General features: G+C 55.9%; 2 protein-coding genes across 3 annotated transcripts; both read left to right on the top strand.

Moving 5' to 3' along the window:
• Positions 1-1,906: 1,906 nt before the first annotated feature.
• Positions 1,907-13,753, top strand: p4hb (prolyl 4-hydroxylase, beta polypeptide). Its single transcript, XM_088600229.1, has 11 exons — positions 1,907-2,258; positions 4,178-4,384; positions 5,700-5,833; positions 6,224-6,361; positions 8,814-8,918; positions 9,071-9,196; positions 9,324-9,524; positions 9,710-9,830; positions 10,632-10,813; positions 11,150-11,248; positions 12,443-13,753. The coding sequence occupies exons 1-11, from the start codon at positions 2,114-2,116 to the stop codon at positions 12,521-12,523; spliced, it is 1,539 nt and encodes a 512-aa protein (XP_088456355.1). The 5' UTR covers positions 1,907-2,113; the 3' UTR covers positions 12,524-13,753.
• Positions 13,754-14,215: 462 nt separating this feature from the next.
• Positions 14,216-17,619, top strand: LOC148652942 (protein phosphatase 1 regulatory subunit 27-like). Of its 2 annotated transcripts, none has more exons than XM_088600231.1 (3): positions 14,216-15,037; positions 15,455-15,641; positions 16,140-17,619. In XM_088600231.1, exons 1-3 carry the CDS (start codon positions 14,854-14,856, stop codon positions 16,261-16,263), a joined length of 495 nt encoding a protein of 164 aa, XP_088456357.1. In that variant the 5' UTR covers positions 14,216-14,853; the 3' UTR covers positions 16,264-17,619. The 2 variants fall into 2 exon arrangements, with proteins under 2 accessions (XP_088456357.1, XP_088456358.1); XM_088600232.1 differs by having other exon boundaries at positions 14,378-15,037; positions 15,491-15,641.
• The last annotated feature ends 865 nt before the right edge of the window (positions 17,620-18,484 follow it).

The raw sequence follows: 18,484 nt of genomic DNA on the forward strand, positions 1-18,484 counted from the left end.
CTCTGCTCCCCGGAGGGAGTGGAGACTTCAGCCCAGCCTGAGTCGGTGTACCTGTGCGACAGGCAGAGCGGAGACACGCCCACTGCCGGCTCAGCCAGCGGGCGGGAGGCCATGGCGCTGTGGACTTCGCCCACCGCCGTCCACGTTCTCTAGTTCTGCGCCGGGCAGCCGAGGAGCGGCCAGGAGCCCGCTGGGGCCGTCCCGAGCGGAGCGGACTCGCAGGTGCGCGGCCCACCTGTGACCGCTTCCCCAGAGGAGACCTCGGCCACGCTGACGTGTCACCCAGGAAGTTCTGTTTACACAAGTGACTGAACAGTCGCTCTGTACACATCCTGAACACACAGGCCCCAGCTGACACACACTGCTGCACAGCCCGTAACTCTACACACTGCACTGACACACAATCCTATTAACACTACACACTACACTGACATGCACAGACACACAACCCTGTTAACACTGCACTGACACGCACAAACAACCATGTTAACACTGCACTGACACGCAACTCTGTTAACACTACACCCTACCCTGTTAACACTACACACTGCACTGACACACAACCCTATTAACACTACACACTGCACTGACACACAACCCTGTTAACAAAACACTGCACTGACACAAAAAGACACACAACCCTATTAACACTACACACTGCACTGACACACACAGACACACAACCCTATTAACACTACACACTGCACTGACACACAGCTGTTAACACAACACAGTGCACTAACACACAACCCTATTGAGACTATACACCTGCACTGACAAAGACACACAATTGATAACACAGCACACTGCACTGACACAGACACGCAACCCTATTGACACTACACATTACATTGACAAAACGCTGTCAACACTATACACTGCACTGACACACAACCTTAACACTGCACTAACACACAACCCTATTGACACTACACACTGCACTGACACACAAAGACACACAATCATTACCACAGCACACTGCACTGACACACACAGACACGCAGTCCTATTGACACTACACATTGCATTGACAAAACCCTGTCAACACTACACCCTGCACTGACACACAACCCTATTGACAGTACACTGACACACAACACTGTTAACACAGCACACTGCACTGACACACAACCCTATTAACACTACACACTGCACTGACACACAACCCTGTTAACAGCGCACACTGCACTGACACACACAGACACGCAACCCTACCAACACTACACACTACACTGACACAACCCTGTCAACACTGCACACTGCACTGACACACACAGGCACACAGCCCTGTGAACATGGTCTTGGTGTAATTGGTAGGCTGTTATGAAAAATGAAGTTCAAGTAGGAAGCTGCGTCAGCATGCAGTCTGCTGTGGAGCCTTCTTCGGATTCTCTTTTCACCTGGAATAAACCTTTACTCCTTCCCCTGTTATTAATCATTTTTAGTATTCTTTAGATTTCTAACGTGCTTTGCATCCCGTATTAATTAATTAGGCCCTCGAGATGCCTTCAGTGCTCCTATTACGCGCAGCACTCATGCCTCGTCTGTGCCAAATATTGTTAAAGTTACTGTTTAACTTTGTCTTTGCTCAGCCTGGGGCCTGGTGTCAGTGTCTGCTTTCGTAAACACCCGGATGAAATACTCCAACAATACGTCAGCCATTTTGGTTCAATACTTTTATCGCTGAGACATTCTACTTTATTTTTACGATAATTTATTCCCCCCACCACCATCTCCGAGAAATAGTAATGTTGGCTCTTTGTACGTGCCGAACAGCATAAACACACTCATGCGAGCCCGCAGCGGCCCCGCCCCACCCCGACCCACAGCGGCTCGGTCCGCCCCGGCCGGGGTTTCACTTCCAGGTGGCGCCGCCTGCGGTCCAGTCACATTTCAACACGAACAGCATCCAGCCTGATAAAAGCGCCTGCGCGCTGCGCCCAGCCTCTCTGGTTCCTGCGCTCAGTGCCACGTTAGTCGCGGCAGACACAAACACAGGCGCGTCTCGGCACGGTTTCCCTGCTGCACACCCGCACGCCAGCCAGCCCCCACACAGGCCCAGGACCCGCCGCTCTGCGTGATCCCCAGCCGGCCCTGCGAGACGGACGCCAGGATGCCCGGCCTGCTGCTGCTGCTGCTGTGCGCGCTGGCCGCGGCCGGCACAGCCCACATCGCCGAGGAGGACGACGTGCTGGTGCTGAAGAAGGAGAACTTCGAAGAGGCTCTGAAGGCGCACCCCAACATGCTGGTGGAGTTCTGTGAGTACCCCCGGACTGCCTGGGGAGCGAGAGAGGGGAGAGCTCAGCTCGGGGGGGTACCCCCCCCCCGTACATGAAGCTACTGCAGCGCCACGGACGGGGGCGACCCGAGTGGCCACCCCACGGTGTCCGGAGGAGAGCTCGGTGGGGGCGCCGGTGGTGGGTCCCGGTACTTAGCGGCCGTGCGGGGTCGCTTGTACTCGATGTAGCTGTGATCCACGCAAAAAAACAAAAGCAGAGTTCGCTGACGTGGATCAACTTCCTTTTCTCAACTTGTGAAAGTCTGGCGGTTATGTTGGAGCCGTCACCTCGGGCGCTAATCCGGCCCGTGACTCCCCGAGAGCTACCGGCGTTACAGTGGGCTCCCAGCCGTGGCGAGGCGTGAGCGTGGGTGGGCCGTGCGCGAATGGCCCGCAGCCGTGGCCGGGCGAGGCGTGAGCAGCGGTCCAGCAGGACGCAGTTAGGGAGCGCGTTGACTTGAACTGTCGGCTAATGAGCCGAGAGCGACGCTTTGCATGTCGCGTCTGGATGTGCCCTGGAGAGGACTGCGCTGTGCGCACGGACGGCTTTGCGCGCCTGCGGCTCTGCGGTTTCCTACCCGGGAGCTCGACGAGACGGAAAGTTTTTTTTCGGTTTCGACTGCGCGGCTGAAAGAAAACTAATTTCTCGGGTCTCCCTTCCTCCCGCCGTGCCGCTCCATTTTGCGGGGGTCAGGGGGTGCGAGCCACGGTGCTCGCGGATGGAGTTGAACTTGGGGGGGGTTGAGTGACGGCCGGGCTGTCCAGTCCACGAGTGGCCCGGTCTGGCTCGTCCAATCAGCGGAGGGAGGAGGTCTCTCGGGGGCGGGTGGACCTGGTAGGTTGACGTGTACTTGAGAGACCTGGACCAGTAGCTTTAACCCAAATCTCAGCAGAAGTCCAAGAAAAGCCCACCTTTCTGGGTTTCTGCATAAAACCCATCTTCACTTTGCACGCTGGCTCTACAGGGGCCTTTTGAGGGATGATATGCTTGTACATGAGAACATTTAACTGGTGCCCTCATGAGATAAATGTGTTTCACGAAGCTAGTCTTTCAGTATTAAATGTGGCTGAAGCATTTATTTTCACCAGCTCAGTGTCTGTTTTGCTTTATTATGTAGAGGAATTGTACAGCTTTGTCTGTCAGCTCAAACGTGGCAGGAGTGTGAGAGTCTGGGGCTGTCAGGTGAGGCGGTAGCCCGTGGTTTTATAAAGTCACCTGTTGTAGCCCGGCCAGTACAAAGGCTACAGGTTGTGCCGGCTGTATGACAGTCTGCGCTTGAACCTCCAGCAGCAGCTGGGCGGTGCTGTCAGAGTGAGGAAGAGAGGCACTCTGGGCTCTCCTGAAGCACAGCGGCCTCTTCCTCGCCATCCGTAGGGGCTGTGCTGGAGTATGCATCGGCACGCTGAGGGGTGGGAGAAGTCTCGGGCAGCTCGTGGTGGAAGGGCTTGTGAACAGCAGAGCTGCTCTAGTGGGGCTCATCTGCCTCAGGCCTGCTTTGGGGTTTTCTGCAAGAAGTCTGTTTGTGGGTGCAGCAGGGTAAAAGTACCCCAGACTCCCGTCTCCACGATGGTCTCGCGCTGCGGGAGCCCAGTCTGACGAACCTGGGTGACCCCAGCATCACTGGGGTTCAGGATAAGGGGGGAGGTTACCTATAGGGGTCACAATGTGCAGCTTCCACTAATTGTGACTGAGGGGCTGCTTCTATGAAAGTTATCGCAGTGCTGAGTCGCTACGGGGGAAGGGATGTGCTCAGTAAATCCTGCTGGGTGTTTGAATTGGTGAAGGCTGAAATCGTTGGGCTGTCACGTGCTGGGGACTGAACCCTGAAACCGTTCTCAAACATCTGGCTATGATGCCCTTCCGCCCCCGATGTTGCCTGACCCGTCTCTCTCTTCCAGATGCCCCCTGGTGTGGGCACTGCAAGGCGCTGGTACCAGAGTACGCCAAGGCAGCGGGCATGCTCAAGGCCACCGACTCGGACATCCGGCTGGCCAAAGTGGATGCCACAGAGGAGACGGAGCTGGCGCAGGAATTCGGAGTGCGGGGCTACCCTACGATCAAGTTCTTCAAGGGGGGAGACAAGAGCTCTCCTAAGGAGTACTCAGGTGAGGCTGGCGGGCGGATTGCCTCGTGCGCGTCGAGCTGGCGGGGGAGGGCGGGCCTGCACGTGCAGATCTCGGCCCGTCTGACAGACAGGCTCAGCACTTCCTGCTCTGACTGCCGGGGTGGCGATGCCGAGCTGTCTGCGTATTTGACACTAGAAGCGCTGTACGGAGCGCGGTGTTTGCTGCAGCACCTGTTTGGCTGCTTTGGTGAGAGTGCAGTGGAGTCTGTATTAACTTCCTCCCGCCTCGTGTTGAGCAGTTCTCCTGTTCCGCTGCAGTTCCTGGGCCAGAAGCCCCAGCGAGAGGCCTTGTGCTCATACCCCTGAGCGACTGTTCTCCTGGTTCCTGTGCAGGGCTGGCAGCTCCAAGCCCGGTGGGGTCAAGAGCCCTCGCAGCTTGCAGGGGAGTCGGGTTAAGCTGAGCTCGTGCTGGGCTCTCGGGGTGTAAGAGTGAGGAGAGAGGAGCTGGGGTGCTTAAGGGCAGCTGCTACATGATGCAAACGGCAGCAGGGAGGCTGGTTGGAGCTCTGAAGCTGTTTTTGTAGGCTGTCGCTGTGGTGCTTGCAAATAACATTGAGGCTAAAGTAATAAGGTGTTTTGATCTTGGTGTGGAGCTGCTTGCCCTGAGTCGGAAGATGAGCCTGCTGTGCCCCTGGCTATCCTCTCTCTCCCGGGAAGGGGGGGAGGCTGTGGGCAAGGCAGGCCAGGAACAAAACAAGGCGCTCGGATGCAGGTGGGGGCTCTTGCTGCCTCACCACAGCGCGTCTCCCCCAGTGTGTTGCACAAGTCCGGGCTGTGGACGCCTGGCAGCCCTTCAGGGGCCCGGGTGTTTGTGTCTGGGCCGCCCAGCGTAGACGCATGCAGTGCCACGTGCTCGTGCTGCTCCTGGGGGGGGTGGGGAAGAATGTGCCTCCAGCACCCAGCCACCTAGCCAGCCAGCCAGCCCGAGTTGGGCTGAGGGTTCGCCTGACCGCAGGCAAGACCGGGCAGTTCTTGCCCGCCGGCCGCTGGTTTCCCAGCAGGCGTGACTGCTCCTGTCCCAGCCTGGTGTTGATGTGAGCTGCGGCGCCGGAGCCGTGGAGTTCTGTGCCCCGAGGGCGGAACTTGGATCCAGTGCAAAAGACTGTGTTAACAGCTGTAAGGAGATAATGGCAGGAGCAAGCAGGGCCCTTGTGCAGATGGATCGAAGTCTCCAGATTCCCTGCTGTTCCACGGCCAACAGTGCTGGCTGGGGATATCTCCCCGTGAGGTCTGACTCGCCCGTCCACGTCGGTGCTGTACTTTAACCCCTCCTCCCCCCCCCTCCCCCGGTGCAGCTGGCAGGCAGGCTGACGACATCGTGGCCTGGCTGAAGAAACGTACTGGCCCTGCGGCCACCTCCCTGACCGAGGTCACAGAGGCCGAGACGCTCATCGCGGACAATGAGGTCGTGGTCATCGGCTTCTTCAAGGTGAGGGGAACCGGCGGGGCTCGGGGGGAGTCACCCTTCACTTGTGAGCAGGAGGCTCAGGTGTGACGTGACAGGCTCTGCAGGGGCTGCACTGGGCAGTGCTGTGGACCTGCAACTTTCTGCCACCTCCTCCACTCTCTGGGAGGACACGACTCTGCTCTTGGGTCTGTATGACATGTTAGTAGCCAGCAGCAGAGCAGAAAATGAAATCCTCCCTATCGGTCACTTCAGTGGTAGAAGCAGGTTTACTTTCACTTTAAAAAATGCAGGTTCACCTTAAACACTCCAGTTGAAGTATTTGAATAATCAGAAACACCTCTGGTGTCAGAGCTGCTTTAATGTGTTTATTTTAAATGAGCCAGTTGGGAATTTGACCTTCCTCTCTTCCAGGATGCTGAGTCGGATGATGCCAAGACATTCCTGAAGGCTGCAGAGGCTGTGGATGACATTCCTTTCGGCATCACCTCCTCGGATGCCCTCTATGCCAAGTTCGAGGTGTCCAAGGACAGCGTGGTCCTGTTTAAGAAGGTGAGAGGTGGGGTCAGGGCCCGTCAGCTCTCGCTCTCACTGGCTTGCAGGATCTTTTGAATTCGGGGTTAAATCCCAGTTTATTTTGGCGTTATGAGTGGGTGTCCTGCCCGTCTCTCCCCTCCGACAGGTAGGGTCTGTTTGTGGGCAGCAGTCTCCAGCAGGGGGCGGTTTGCAGCTCGTTCTGACTTGTTGAAACGCGTGGCTGTGTGTTCCAGTTAACGCTGTTGACCCCAGGGCTGGCCTCCCTGCTGGGGATGTTGCTTTCCCCAGGTGGGGTGGCAGTGTGCCGAAATCCCATTTTGAATATCCAGCTGAGTTTGTTGGATGAATACTTGAGATTTTCAGTCTTTGCACTAACCCTCGTACACAGCACAGCTTCCTCGGGTTCACACCAAAGTTTCTGGCTTTCTTGTGTTCACTCATGAGAAGGGCACATCCAGTTCTGGTTTTCCTGCCCGATCTCCCGCTCTCCCTGGGAGCTGCCCGCTGAGCTCTGAGCGCCACGTGGGAGTGGTGGGGCAGTGCCCTACTAGCTAGGGCTCCAGTCCTCCAGGGCACGCTGTGCTAGTTCCTGTGCCCTTCTGGTCAGCGGGCCAGCCTAGCGAGGGCACCCTGCTGGCACTGGTGCTCTGCGCTGTCATTCCTGCCTGAGCTGAGCTGCGAAGTCTGGACCTTGAGGACTGACTTGGCAGTAACCTGAGCACACTGGGCTGCTCGGTTTCCTTCGAGGGCGAGCTTCCAAGGTGAGGGCCCAGTGAGCCACGCAAATCGCATGGCCCTCCTTGCTAGATTGGTGAAGGCTGCGGAGGGCTCTATGCAGGCTGTCTTCCTGTCCGAGCGAAGTGCCGCCGGTCTGCTCCTACATCGGCTAGACCTTGTTCCGGAGTGCGGTCTGGCTGCGAGCGAGGAGGCAGGGTGCTTGTCCTTGGCGTGCTGCGGTATCGGTGTTCAGAGCTGCGTCTCTGCTGTGTTGGCAGTTTCCGACGGCAGCGTGTTGCAAGGTGTGTGACTGTGGGCTCAGGCGTTCTTCTCCGGGCTCCTCTCTGGTCAGAGGCGGTGAGCAGCTGCAGGACTCCTGGAGGCTGTCCGAGATTGCTCTGGAGTCACAATGCCAGCCAGAGCTGGATGGTTTCTGGCATCTCAGTTTGATTTACGTAACTGCAACATTTCTTCTAGAAGCTTCCAGTTGGCAGCCTTGTGACTGAAGATCACAGCGATCCAAGATTCCAGGATTGCCCGGAATAGGTCGGGGGGGGATATTCGGAAGCTACATCAAGGCTGCTGTTATATAATAAGTCTCTGGTGGTGATCAAATAGAACTGCCAAGACGGGAACCTCGTTAATCCGGGGCTGGAGTCTGCGATGCCCTGGCCGGTTTAGGGAGGCCGGCTTCTGTTTCCTCATCCCTCAAGAGCCCTGGACACCGAGCATCTCCCCGAGCCTCAGGGTGATGAGAGCATTGCCCTTCTGAGCCGCAGGTCTGGGGCAAGGCCTCTGCGAATCCGCTGGCTAGCCTGGCTGGCCTCTTGCAGGCCGGGTGTGGACTCGAGACCGCAGGCTTGGTTCTCCGCTCTGCCTTTGTGCTGCCTTTTTGGAGTTCCCCAGTCGCTGCTTGTAACCAGTTTGCAGCCTGACTGTTGCATGCAGCCATTTTAACTTCAGTCTGAGGGATCTCCCAGGTTTAAGGTTTAATCGTGGTTAGTTGAAACCCCCTCTAGGCTCAGGGCAGACCTCTGCAAGGCTGGGTTCAAGTTGGCCGAACGCTCATACAGAGGGTGCTGTGAACCTTTGACTTCCTGCCACACTGCCTCTGGGATTCCTCTCGGCTACGTCTGCCCTCCTGGTGCAGGGCGATCGATGATCACCTGCCCCCATCTTTATATTTCTGGGTCAGGGTGGAGGGTTGGCACCCGAGGCCCCGGTCTCCTGTACCTCTGGCCCTGCCCTGCCGCGGCCGCAGTGTTTGTAGGCTTGTCACCTTCTGGCTGCCCTGCTCCTCTGCCCTCTGGACACATTCCTGCCTCCTGGCCAGCCCTTCCTCCCTCTTGCCTTCTGTGTCGGCAGTGCTGGAGCGTTGATCGACACCTTTGTTCTCATTCCTTAGAGCCCTCGCCCCGTGGTGGGGTGTATTTATAAACTGTGGAGCTCCTGGGGAGAGATCACAGCTGTGACGTTCCTGATCTGCGGGCTGCAGAGGTGTGCATTAGTGTTCAGTGATGCCATTCTGGGAGAAAATCTGCAGCTGTAATAGATACTCAGCAGTAACTTCCTCTCCTCTGATCCTGGGTTAGTTGGGTTTTGAAGCATTTCCAGGCTGCAAGTTAAATGACAAATTCTTCTTGCATCCCACATCGAGATCCGGCTCTCAGATCGAGAGTTTGCTTTATCGTGAGTTCTGTCAGGCTGTGAAGAAGAGCTGCTGTATTCACCTGCGCTTGTGTTCCTGCAGTTCGACGAGGGCCGCAATGCCTTCGAGGGCGACGTCACCAAGGAGAGCCTCCTGAGCTTCATCAAGGCCAACCAGCTGCCCATGGTCATCGAGTTCACGGAGCAGGTGAGCCTGCTGCACACCTGGAGCTTGGAGCATGTCGTGCTGCCTGCCTCTGGCCGCTGACCATGCCAGGAGAAATGCCTGATGGAATAAAATCAGCTTTTAGGCTCTGGGAGTTCATGCTTTGTTTTAACCTCTCCCTCTTATTCCTGCAGACTGCCCCCAAGATCTTTGGAGGGGAGATCAAGTCCCACATCCTGTTGTTTGTCCCTAAAACAGCTTCAGACTTCCAGAACAAGATGGACAACTTCAAAAAGGCAGCTCGGGACTTCAAGGGCAAGGTGAGGTACTCGGAGCTGGTCTACAGGCTGAAAGGAAATCATAGCCTTATCTTCAGAGTTCTGAAGGAGCTGCCCTTAGCACAGTGTTTCTCAAACAAGACCGCCTCTGCTTTCTCTTCCTCTCCAGATCCTCTTTATCTTCATTGACAGTGATCTGGATGACAACCAGCGCATCCTGGAGTTCTTCGGGCTGAAGAAGGAGGAGTGCCCGGCTATCCGGCTCATCACGCTGGAGGACGAGATGACCAAGTACAAGCCTGAGAGCTCCGAAATCACAGCTGACAACATCAGCGCCTTCTGCACGCGGTTCTTGGAGGGCAAGCTGAAGGTAGGGGTGGCGCGATATCCGGCAGAGCGGAGCTCTCGGACCCTGTGGTCCTGCAGAATTCAAAGCTCTTCAGGTGTCCAGTGCAGCCAGTTTCCACACTGAATTTACTATTGCGCAGGCCACCGCACTGCAGCGGCCAGACATCTTCAGTGTGGTGGAGACTAATAGTTTGTCACCCATTGCAGCCTCATCTAATGAGCCAGGACGTCCCTGAGGACTGGGACAAGAGCCCTGTCAAGGTCCTGGTTGGGAAGAACTTCGAAGAAGTTGCTTTTGATCCCAGCAAGAATGTGTTCATCGAATTCTGTGAGTAATACCGTTTGCTTTCCTACTGTCCTGTGGCTCCAGGTTCCTTTGTACATATGCAGTGGTTTTTACTTTTCAGTGTGTTGTCTGAAGTTACTGCAAGAGCTTTCTTAAGGATTCTAGTACCCCACACGGGAGCTTCTCAAGCTGTCAGTGGCACCCTGCATTACTGGGTCTTTCTGCGCTTGTCCAGGCCTGGGGTGCGGCCCTGCCCCCCGGTGTTGATGTGGGGGCATCTGGCTTTGGCCACACCTGTCAGTGCTCTCTGCTGCAGCAAGTGGCAAGCAGCCAGCCTTATTCTGGGAATATCGGCTACCCTTCGCCGTCTGACGCAAAGGCACCTGCTGCTGGGCTCTCCTCGTGGCCTTGAAGCGGGTTGCTGGAGAACAGAGCCGGGCTGTTTGTCTCGTTCCTGGGTGTGAAGGGTTGGTGCTGAATCAGCCTGAAGCTGCTGAAATTCAGGAGTGGGAAAGGCAGGACTGTGGTTGGTTTCAGCCCTTTGGGCTGTAGACCTTGCAAGTGCTCACTCTGGTGGCCCAAGTATCGCTTCTGGGTGTCAGTGGTACAAGGCTCAGGCCCAGCTTGGACTTTCCTACTGTTCTGCTGCCCTGGACTCTGCAGCTCCAGGTGTTATTCAACTTCTGGCCTCATATACAAACCCCTGCTGGGTAACCGCAGCACAGCTGCCTGACTTCCGATGTTGAAGGAATGTTTTACGGAGAGCAGAGCAGTCCGGCAGCTGTGTGAAGTTCTGATTGTGACGCGGTCACGCCTCTTCTGCCCTGCCCCCCTGTCTGACAGATGCCCCCTGGTGTGGGCACTGCAAGCAGCTGGCGCCCATCTGGGACAAGCTGGGCGAGAAGTACAAGGACAGCGACAGCATCGTGGTGGCCAAGATGGACTCCACCGCTAACGAGATCGAGGCTGTGAAGGTGCACAGCTTCCCCACGCTCAAGTTCTTCCCCGCCGGCGACGAGCGCAAGGTGAGCGACCCAGAGTGGTGCTGGTCTTCACTGGGCTTTTTTTAACAGCTGTAAAATGGGGTGATGGGTAGAGTGTGGCTCTATTTGCATCCTGTGGAAGCCTGTTCTAAAGCCGGCGCAGGTCCTCGCTGGAGTTATGCGAGTCGGCTGATTAAGAGCCGCCCTGTCATGACCCAGACTGGAACTTGCTCATTTTGGCGGCAGTCCTGTCTTTGTAGGACTTCGTACAGCAGTAAAGAGTCCGTAGCATGACGTTCCAGGCTGGTTTTGGGTTGTTCGCGTGGGCGTGCGTGCGGTCGCCATCGCCGTGGCTCTGACTACCCTGCTGCCCTGCAGGTGATCGACTACAATGGCGAGAGGACGCTGGAGGGCTTCGCTCGGTTCCTGGAGAGCGGGGGCAAGGAGGGCGGTGCGCCGGTCGGGGACGACGACGAGGTGAGTGGCGCCTGCGTGCAGCGGGGGGCTGTCCGGCCTGCCTCTGTTGCACCCCGTTTTTTTTTTCGAACCAGGGCTTGTTGGGCTGCCCTCCCTTGAAAACAAGCCCAGCATGTGAAGTGGGTTGTCTGCTGTTCTAAGGGAAAAGCTCGTTGAATCTAGTCTGTGTTGCTGACTGCAGGAGTGAGGTCGGGCTCCAGGCCGGGGGGCTGTGCAAACCCGGGGACGTGTGTGTGTGGGGGGGGGGGCAGGCCTGCTGCAGACCCCTCCCCACTGTGAATGCCACAGGAGCAGTGTTGCCCTTGGCGACTAGGCCAAACAAACATGACCCCCCCGGCTGACCCTAGAAAAGGTCACCCTGAGGGCAGTGGCCTGCGCGTCTCTGCCTCCCCTCCACTGCCGCGCTCCAGTTTCATGCTCTCATTTCAAGTCAGAGGCTCTTGAAGGCCTGTTACCAGTCTGCGTTTATCTGTGACTTTGAAAGTCTCGTCATGCAGATTGAGACTCCAGCAGGTGCTCTGTCTGGGACGTCTCCGTTTGCAGGGCTGTGCTCTCCCGCAGGCTGGTCACACCCGAGTCCTGCGGGGGGGATTGAGCAGACCGGAGTGGGAACAGCTCTCGGAGCTGCTCTGAGAGCTTGGGAACTCGCGCTGTTAATGCAACAGCAGGGCTGAGATCAGGAACGGTTGTCAGTGAGGCTGCGTGTTGGTGTTGAAGGAGTTGAAACACTCCAGTGGGATTCCCTCCATGTCCCGGGAGCTGGTCTGCCTTGGGCAGGCTTCATGGCGGCGTTCTGACCTGGGTGTAAAAGCTGGCCTGACCCTGTTGTGCTGGACGAGCCGGAGCTGACCGCTCGGCGTGCGCGGGCGAAGGGGAGCGGTGTCCAAGCCCTGGCGAATCCAGAGCAGACTGGCTCAGCCCGTTTCTTAGAAGTCTAATTCTAGAGGCCGAGCAGTGGGTAATCACAGCTGCAGCTGTCCCTGCTGTTTGCCGCCAGCTCCTGGAGGCTCAGCACACTGCAGACACTCGCAGTCTCCTGCAGAAAGCCAGAGTTTCGATCTGCCCTGAGCACGGACTGTACTGGGGTGGATAAGCTGTCGGAGTCTGCAGGATGGACCTGCGTGTGCAGGGGTGTGGAGCTCCGGGTCCTCTCCTCTGGCTGACCTGCGTGTGCTCTCTCTCTCTCTCCTCCAGGACCTGGAGGATGCGGATCTCCCCGAGGAGGAGGGAGACGACGACTCTGATGGGGAAGAGGGGGGCCACGACGAGTTGTAGAGGTCCCTGCGAAGCTGCCCCCTCCCCTCCAATGTCCTGCGCACACTAACCTTCATATCGATCTGCTCTGCCCGCCAGCGCCTGCAGGACACCCCGGCCCAGACGGACGCCCCGCTCTCCGGCTGGGGGCTCAGCACTGATTCGGCACCAGGGGGCTGGCAACTCTTCCTCAGTGATTGGAGAAGGACTGTGTGGTTTTTTTACACCCCTCTGTCCCCACACATCTCTGCTGAGGTGTTGAATGATACTGTGTATATATATATTTTAAGGCCGTTGGCACGGTTTTCTTTTCTGGTTTCATACGTTTTCCCAATAGGTGACTAAAACTAGATTTAATTTTTAACTACACTTCATGTGTATCTTTTTTGTTTTGTTCTTCCTCAGACGCCTTCAGGAAGTCTAGGTCTTTTGTTTTAAGCCGCTCTGGTGTTGCCTATGCAGTCTTGTATGGAGGTGGAGCCGCTCGGAGTGTAAAAAGTTGGCTTTTTTTGTTCACAGCTGTGAAGACGTTCTCCCCTCCCTCTCTTCCTGCTGAGAGAAGACAGGGAGGTTCTCTTCACACCAGGGGGCTGTTTCCTCTTGTAATTATTAACGCCACACTGGTTTCCGTAGGTGAGGGTTCTGTTAGTGAAGTAGCCTTGTTTTGTGGGTGCGTGACTTTTCCTTTGTTTCTCCAGTCCTGTATGCAGTGCTCTCTCAGGTCGGTGCAGATCTGAGGGATCGACACATCCCCCCCCCCCCCAGCGTGTGTTCTGCAGCCCAGCTACTGATTTTTAAGTTCTGATCATTTTTGTTTTGGGGTTCCTTCTTGTTCTCCTGTGTGTGGCCGGGCCCGACTGGGCCGCGGTTCTGCCTGCGTGCCGGCCCAGCAGGCCGCCGGACCCCTGGTCTGCGGTTCCGCTTGGCTGCGCTGCCAGCCTCTGCTTTGTTCTGGGTTTCTCAGCGGAAGAACCGCGAGGGCTGGAGTCCCGCTGAGACACAGCCGCTGCCCTCTCCCCTGGTTCCGGTGTCGGGCTGCTCGGGCCGGGCCACCTGTCCCTGCCGGGAGGGCTGTCATCCTCGCGGTCGCTCTCGTCAGAAGAGGGGTTGGGGGTTTGAATGTGATTTGAGGGTGGGAGGGGTGGGGGTTGAGTTGGTGTCGGGGTTTTGAATTGGCAGTGTTTATAAAGAGGCATTCCATCACACTGAAGACTGAAAACAACTGGTGGCCAAATAAAGATTTAAAACCAAGACTGGGCTGAGTTTGCTTTTTGCCTCGTGGTGTCGCACCGGCTCTTCCGTTCTCTCTCTGTCTCTCGAGCAGCTGCCTCTGCTCCTCTCCTCCAGGGTGGTACTCGCAGGTGTCGAACCTGCTCCAGCCCCGCCAGGGGAAAGGTCTGTGTGCTTGGGGTTGAGGGGATGTCTTGGGTCACTTGGGCCACGCTGCGGGGCTGTCCGCCGGGTCCAGCAGCTCCCCAGGAAGTCGCCTGACCCTCCCCTGTCCTCGACGAGGCCCGGAGCACGCAGCAGCCACACGGATACGGCTCTGAGTGTCTCGGGGCCACGGAGAGTGGGCGCTCCTGGAGTGGGCTTCCTGAGCTCCGAGGCACGAGGGCTCCTACATCGTTGCTCTCGTAACGAGCAGGTGGGCTGAAGGGCCATGGGGGGGGTGGGGGGGAGTTGTTTTCCCGCTGCTTGCTGTTTACTTCCCCGAGGACAGTGGGTGGAAATGCCTGGATGTCCCGGCAGCGTTTCCTCGTGCTGTTGACAAGGAGCTGCTCTGTGCCCGGCGGTGCGTGACCTGTAATGGATCTGCAGTCGGCGTGCTGGAAGGGCTCGGGCTGTGGGCAGGCCAGCTCTGCGGGATTGCAGCTGTAAGCGGAGAAGCTGAGGGAGGGGGCAACGTCCAGTGATCCTGCAGGCTGGGTCATTTGATCTATGAGGCGACAGCCCCTAAAATAGCCTCGGAGAGCGTATATAGGGACCCCGCTGCGGGCGGCAGAGGAGGGAGAAACCGACTGAAGGAGCCAGAGACGTCATCGTCCAGCCAGAAGAAATTTCACTTCTGGCTTCCAGCTGCAAGAACAGAATTTTGCATTTAACTGAAGGAGTGAGTTAAAGTTGTTTTTTTTAATATCGAGATACAAGAAAGGGGATTATTTTTGAGGTCAAGGGCTAGGACAAACATCTCTGAAGAGATTTGATTATATTTGCACCTGGAGGTCCTGCTTACAGGACACTGAATACTGAAGATCTCCTGTGCTGGTAGGATCCACAGCGCTTTTCCCAGGAAAGAAGACCCTGATCCTACAGGACTGAGCACTATTCCTGCTTGCCCGGCTGTGTCCAGGATGAAGTACTACTACCAGTGCCCCAGCTCACAGTACAGCCGTGCTGTTCCTGTGAAGCCTGTGCGCACCGTGCGATTCCCCAACGACATCGTGTTCCAGGACCACATCCGGCAGGGAGACCTGGAGCAGATCGGCCGGTTCATTCGTGCCCGGAAAGTCCAGCTGGACACCATCTACCTCTCTGGTGAGTGGGGCACTGAGGTTGGCTGCAGCAGTCCAGCTGCCCCGTGCAGCTTAAATCTTAAACACTCCTGGGGTCAGGACCCTGGAGCCTGGAGACGATCATTAAACCCCCATCATAACACAACACGTGCGCAGTGAAGCTCAGACCTGCTGTTCCTGGTCTGCTTGATTCAAACATTAAAAACCTTAAAGAAAAACTGAAGGAGGACATTGATCTGGAATATTTTGCAAACTGGGAGAAAAAAATAAAAATGACAATGACAATTCTTATATAAATAGGAGGGCTTTCCTCATTAGATATTAATAACACTGTTTTTTAAAGCACAAAACCATTCATTTTAGATTTCCGACCTGCATCAGATAAGTCTAGGTTAAAAAGAAAACTGAATGTGTTCTCTGTCTGAATGAATGTGTTAAGGTCAGTGGACCTGCCTGTCTCCGCTGTGTCCCACAGGAATGGCAGCGCTGCACGAGGCTGTCCTGTCGGGGAACCTGGAGTGCGTGAAGCTGCTGGTGAAATACGGTGCCGACATCCACCAGCGGGACGAGGAGGGCTGGACCCCACTGCACATCGCCTGCAGCGACGGGCACCCCCACATCGCCCGGTGAGACAGCAGGGTAGGACAGGCAACACTGTGAGGCCATACGGCGCCAACTGTCCCAGCAGCCTTTGCAGTGCTGCTGTCTGCAGGCCTGGGCCTGAGATATAGATCCAGGCCGAGGTCTTCCTCACACCTCGGAGATCAGTCGCGCTTTCAGGGCTTCTGGGGCTGTGGAGTGAACAGCACAGCTCTGCTGGTCAAGCAGGTCCACTGGGCCAAGGGGCCGTGTCTGACTGTCCATCTGTGCTGTAGGCTTTGAAAGATCCTATTACACTCTTCCCAGAAGCAGGACTGTTGACTAGTAACATAACACAATTCCAGGATGGAAAACAGGGAAAGACATGTTTGCAAACACGTTGACTGTGTTCTCTGTTACCAGAGATTTCAGCTCTGCCGAGAGTCCGATTCAAAGCCCAAAGCCCAGAGTATTGTGACTGTCGTGCCTGAGCTTTCTGGCAGTAGCAGCACTGTGACGGGGGCTCTCGCTGTTGTCTTCCCCAGGTACCTGCTGTCTCTGGGCGCCAGTGTGGAGGCGGTGAATGAGAATGGTGAGAAGCCTGCTGATCTCATTGACCCCGACTGCAAGGAGCTGGTCACAGTCTTCAAGGGGATGGGCGTGGCCTGAACCTTGAGCTGTGATTGGACTGCACTGCTTCTCCTTGGCTGTCTTTCGCCACGGTGATGGAATTGATGGAGCTGCGGAACGTCCTTGCGCTGCCTTCACCCCGCTTCCCTATTGGAGGATTTGCAGGGGGGAGGTGGCCTTCTCCTATTGGTTGCCTCGCAGGGGGGAAGGCGGGAAACTAACTTTGTTGTGATAGGCTGACTCTCTTGTCTGTCACAGTGTGTGTGACTTGGTTGCTGGCTGCAAATGCAAAAGGAAAGAACTGCTTTGTGCCTTTTCCTTAATTCATATTAGAATTTTGAAAGAAATGGATTATGAGTATATTACAGTGATGCTCATGCTGTAGCCAACTGTTTCTATTTGCTCAATGAACAATTTAATTCCACTGGCTGTGCTAAACACTTTGCTGGACTCAGAACCTCAGCTCTATCGTTCTCTACCCAGAATCCGGAATCAGAACCTCAGCTGTGTCGTTTTCTACCCAGAATCCGGACTTTTGATGCAGCTGTGCTCCTTGATCGCTCAGCCCTGGAGATGCTTGTCATGTGATAATAAGACTGAAGGAATATCTGCTGTGTGCAGCAGGCGCCCCCTGCTGGCTCCTTCATGTATTGCTCTCTTCAAGGCCTTTCCCATTACTTTTATTAGCACTGCTCAACACACAGACACGTGCCACCCTCTCCTTCTGCAAGGCATTACTGGCAGAGGCTGGCTGGCTTTGTCATCGTCACGGCCAGTGAGCGATTGCACAGCAGCACGCCTGCACAAGCGCACAAGCGCACGACAGCGTGACAGCACTGTGGCGCGAGAGGAGGACCTGCAGCCCGTGCAGCATGACGCAGACTTGGGGAGAAACGTTCAAAGCGGAATAAAGGAAAGTCCTCAAAAGAAGTCTGTGGGGCCAACATGGGCCTCTTACAAGAAGCCTGCGCTGGACGATGGGTCATCCTGCCTCGGTGTTATGTGATGCACGCCGCTCCACAAATCCAGAGCACAGTGTCCTGCACCCCACAGGGACCCCCCCACAGGACCCCACCGCCTGCAGCCCTGTGTCCAGCTGCTGCTCTCCGAGGAGCAGTGTGCCTCCACTCCGCCAGACAGAGACTCCTTCCGGGCCTGGATCTGCGTGTTTGGGTGCTGCTGTTGTGCTGCTGTTGTGCTGCTGTTGTGCGCTGCTGTTGTGCTGTTCAGCAGTGATATCTCATGACGGTTGTGTTGTTTCTCCATTCCAGCCTGCTGTCCAAGTGAACTGTGTGACATATCCTGAAATTACAAACGTCCTCTGTCAAAGTCTTAATTTTTATTGAGAACTTCTGTTTAAAAAAATAAAGTTGTTTTTTATTACTAGAATTTAAATGAAGCCTATGATTTGTTTGTTTGATTTATATATATAGATAAATATGGAGGTTATTAACTGGAGTTCGGGAGGAATAAAAGCACAACTACCTCATCACTATCAAAATCAAACTAGATACATAAATACCATCAGACAAGGTACATATACTGAACTCGGACACCTCCCTTCTCACTCTTCTCCAGCCTCCCTCCTCCCCATCTCCACCTGCAGCTGCCCCTGGGGCACTCACTCCGACTGGGGTTCGAGCTCCTCTTCCTGCGGCCAGGAGGCTGCCCATTAACCAAGCAGGTCAAGCCAAACTGTTCTCAACGAGCTTTCCAAGCACTCACTAAGCATTCAATACCTGGATGTTGTCCCTATTTAAATATAGATTTGTTCAAATAGAATTGTTGACACTACACCCTGGACAGCACACTGGGCCCCCACTGGACACTAGGCCCTTGACAGCACACTGGGCCCCCACTGGACACTACGCCCTGGACAGCACACCTGGCCCCCACTGGACACTACGCCCTGGACAGCACACTGGGCTCCCACTGGACACTATGCCCTTGACAGCACACCGGGCCCTCACTGGACACTAGGCCCTTGACAGCACACTGGGCCCCCACTGGACACTACGCCCAGTAGAGGACGCCCTGGACGGGGCACACAGACAGTCCGTTGTCCCAGCCAGCGTGGCTCCTGGAGGTGGGAAGGTGTCGAACTCGGGAAGCAGCACCGACATCACGCCACAGTGCCTCCAGCCCATCGGATCGTCTGGGCTCAATCAGGATCGTTTACTTTTTAGATCTTGATTACTTTGCTATACTGGAAAGTCAAAGCAGTTTTCATGAGGTCTTCTTAATCAATTACTAACTGTAG

This window comes from Lepisosteus platostomus, chromosome 11, assembly GCF_059453375.1.
Source record: "Lepisosteus platostomus isolate fLepPlt1 chromosome 11, fLepPlt1.hap1, whole genome shotgun sequence".
Classification (NCBI taxonomy): Eukaryota; Metazoa; Chordata; class Actinopteri; order Semionotiformes; family Lepisosteidae; genus Lepisosteus; species Lepisosteus platostomus.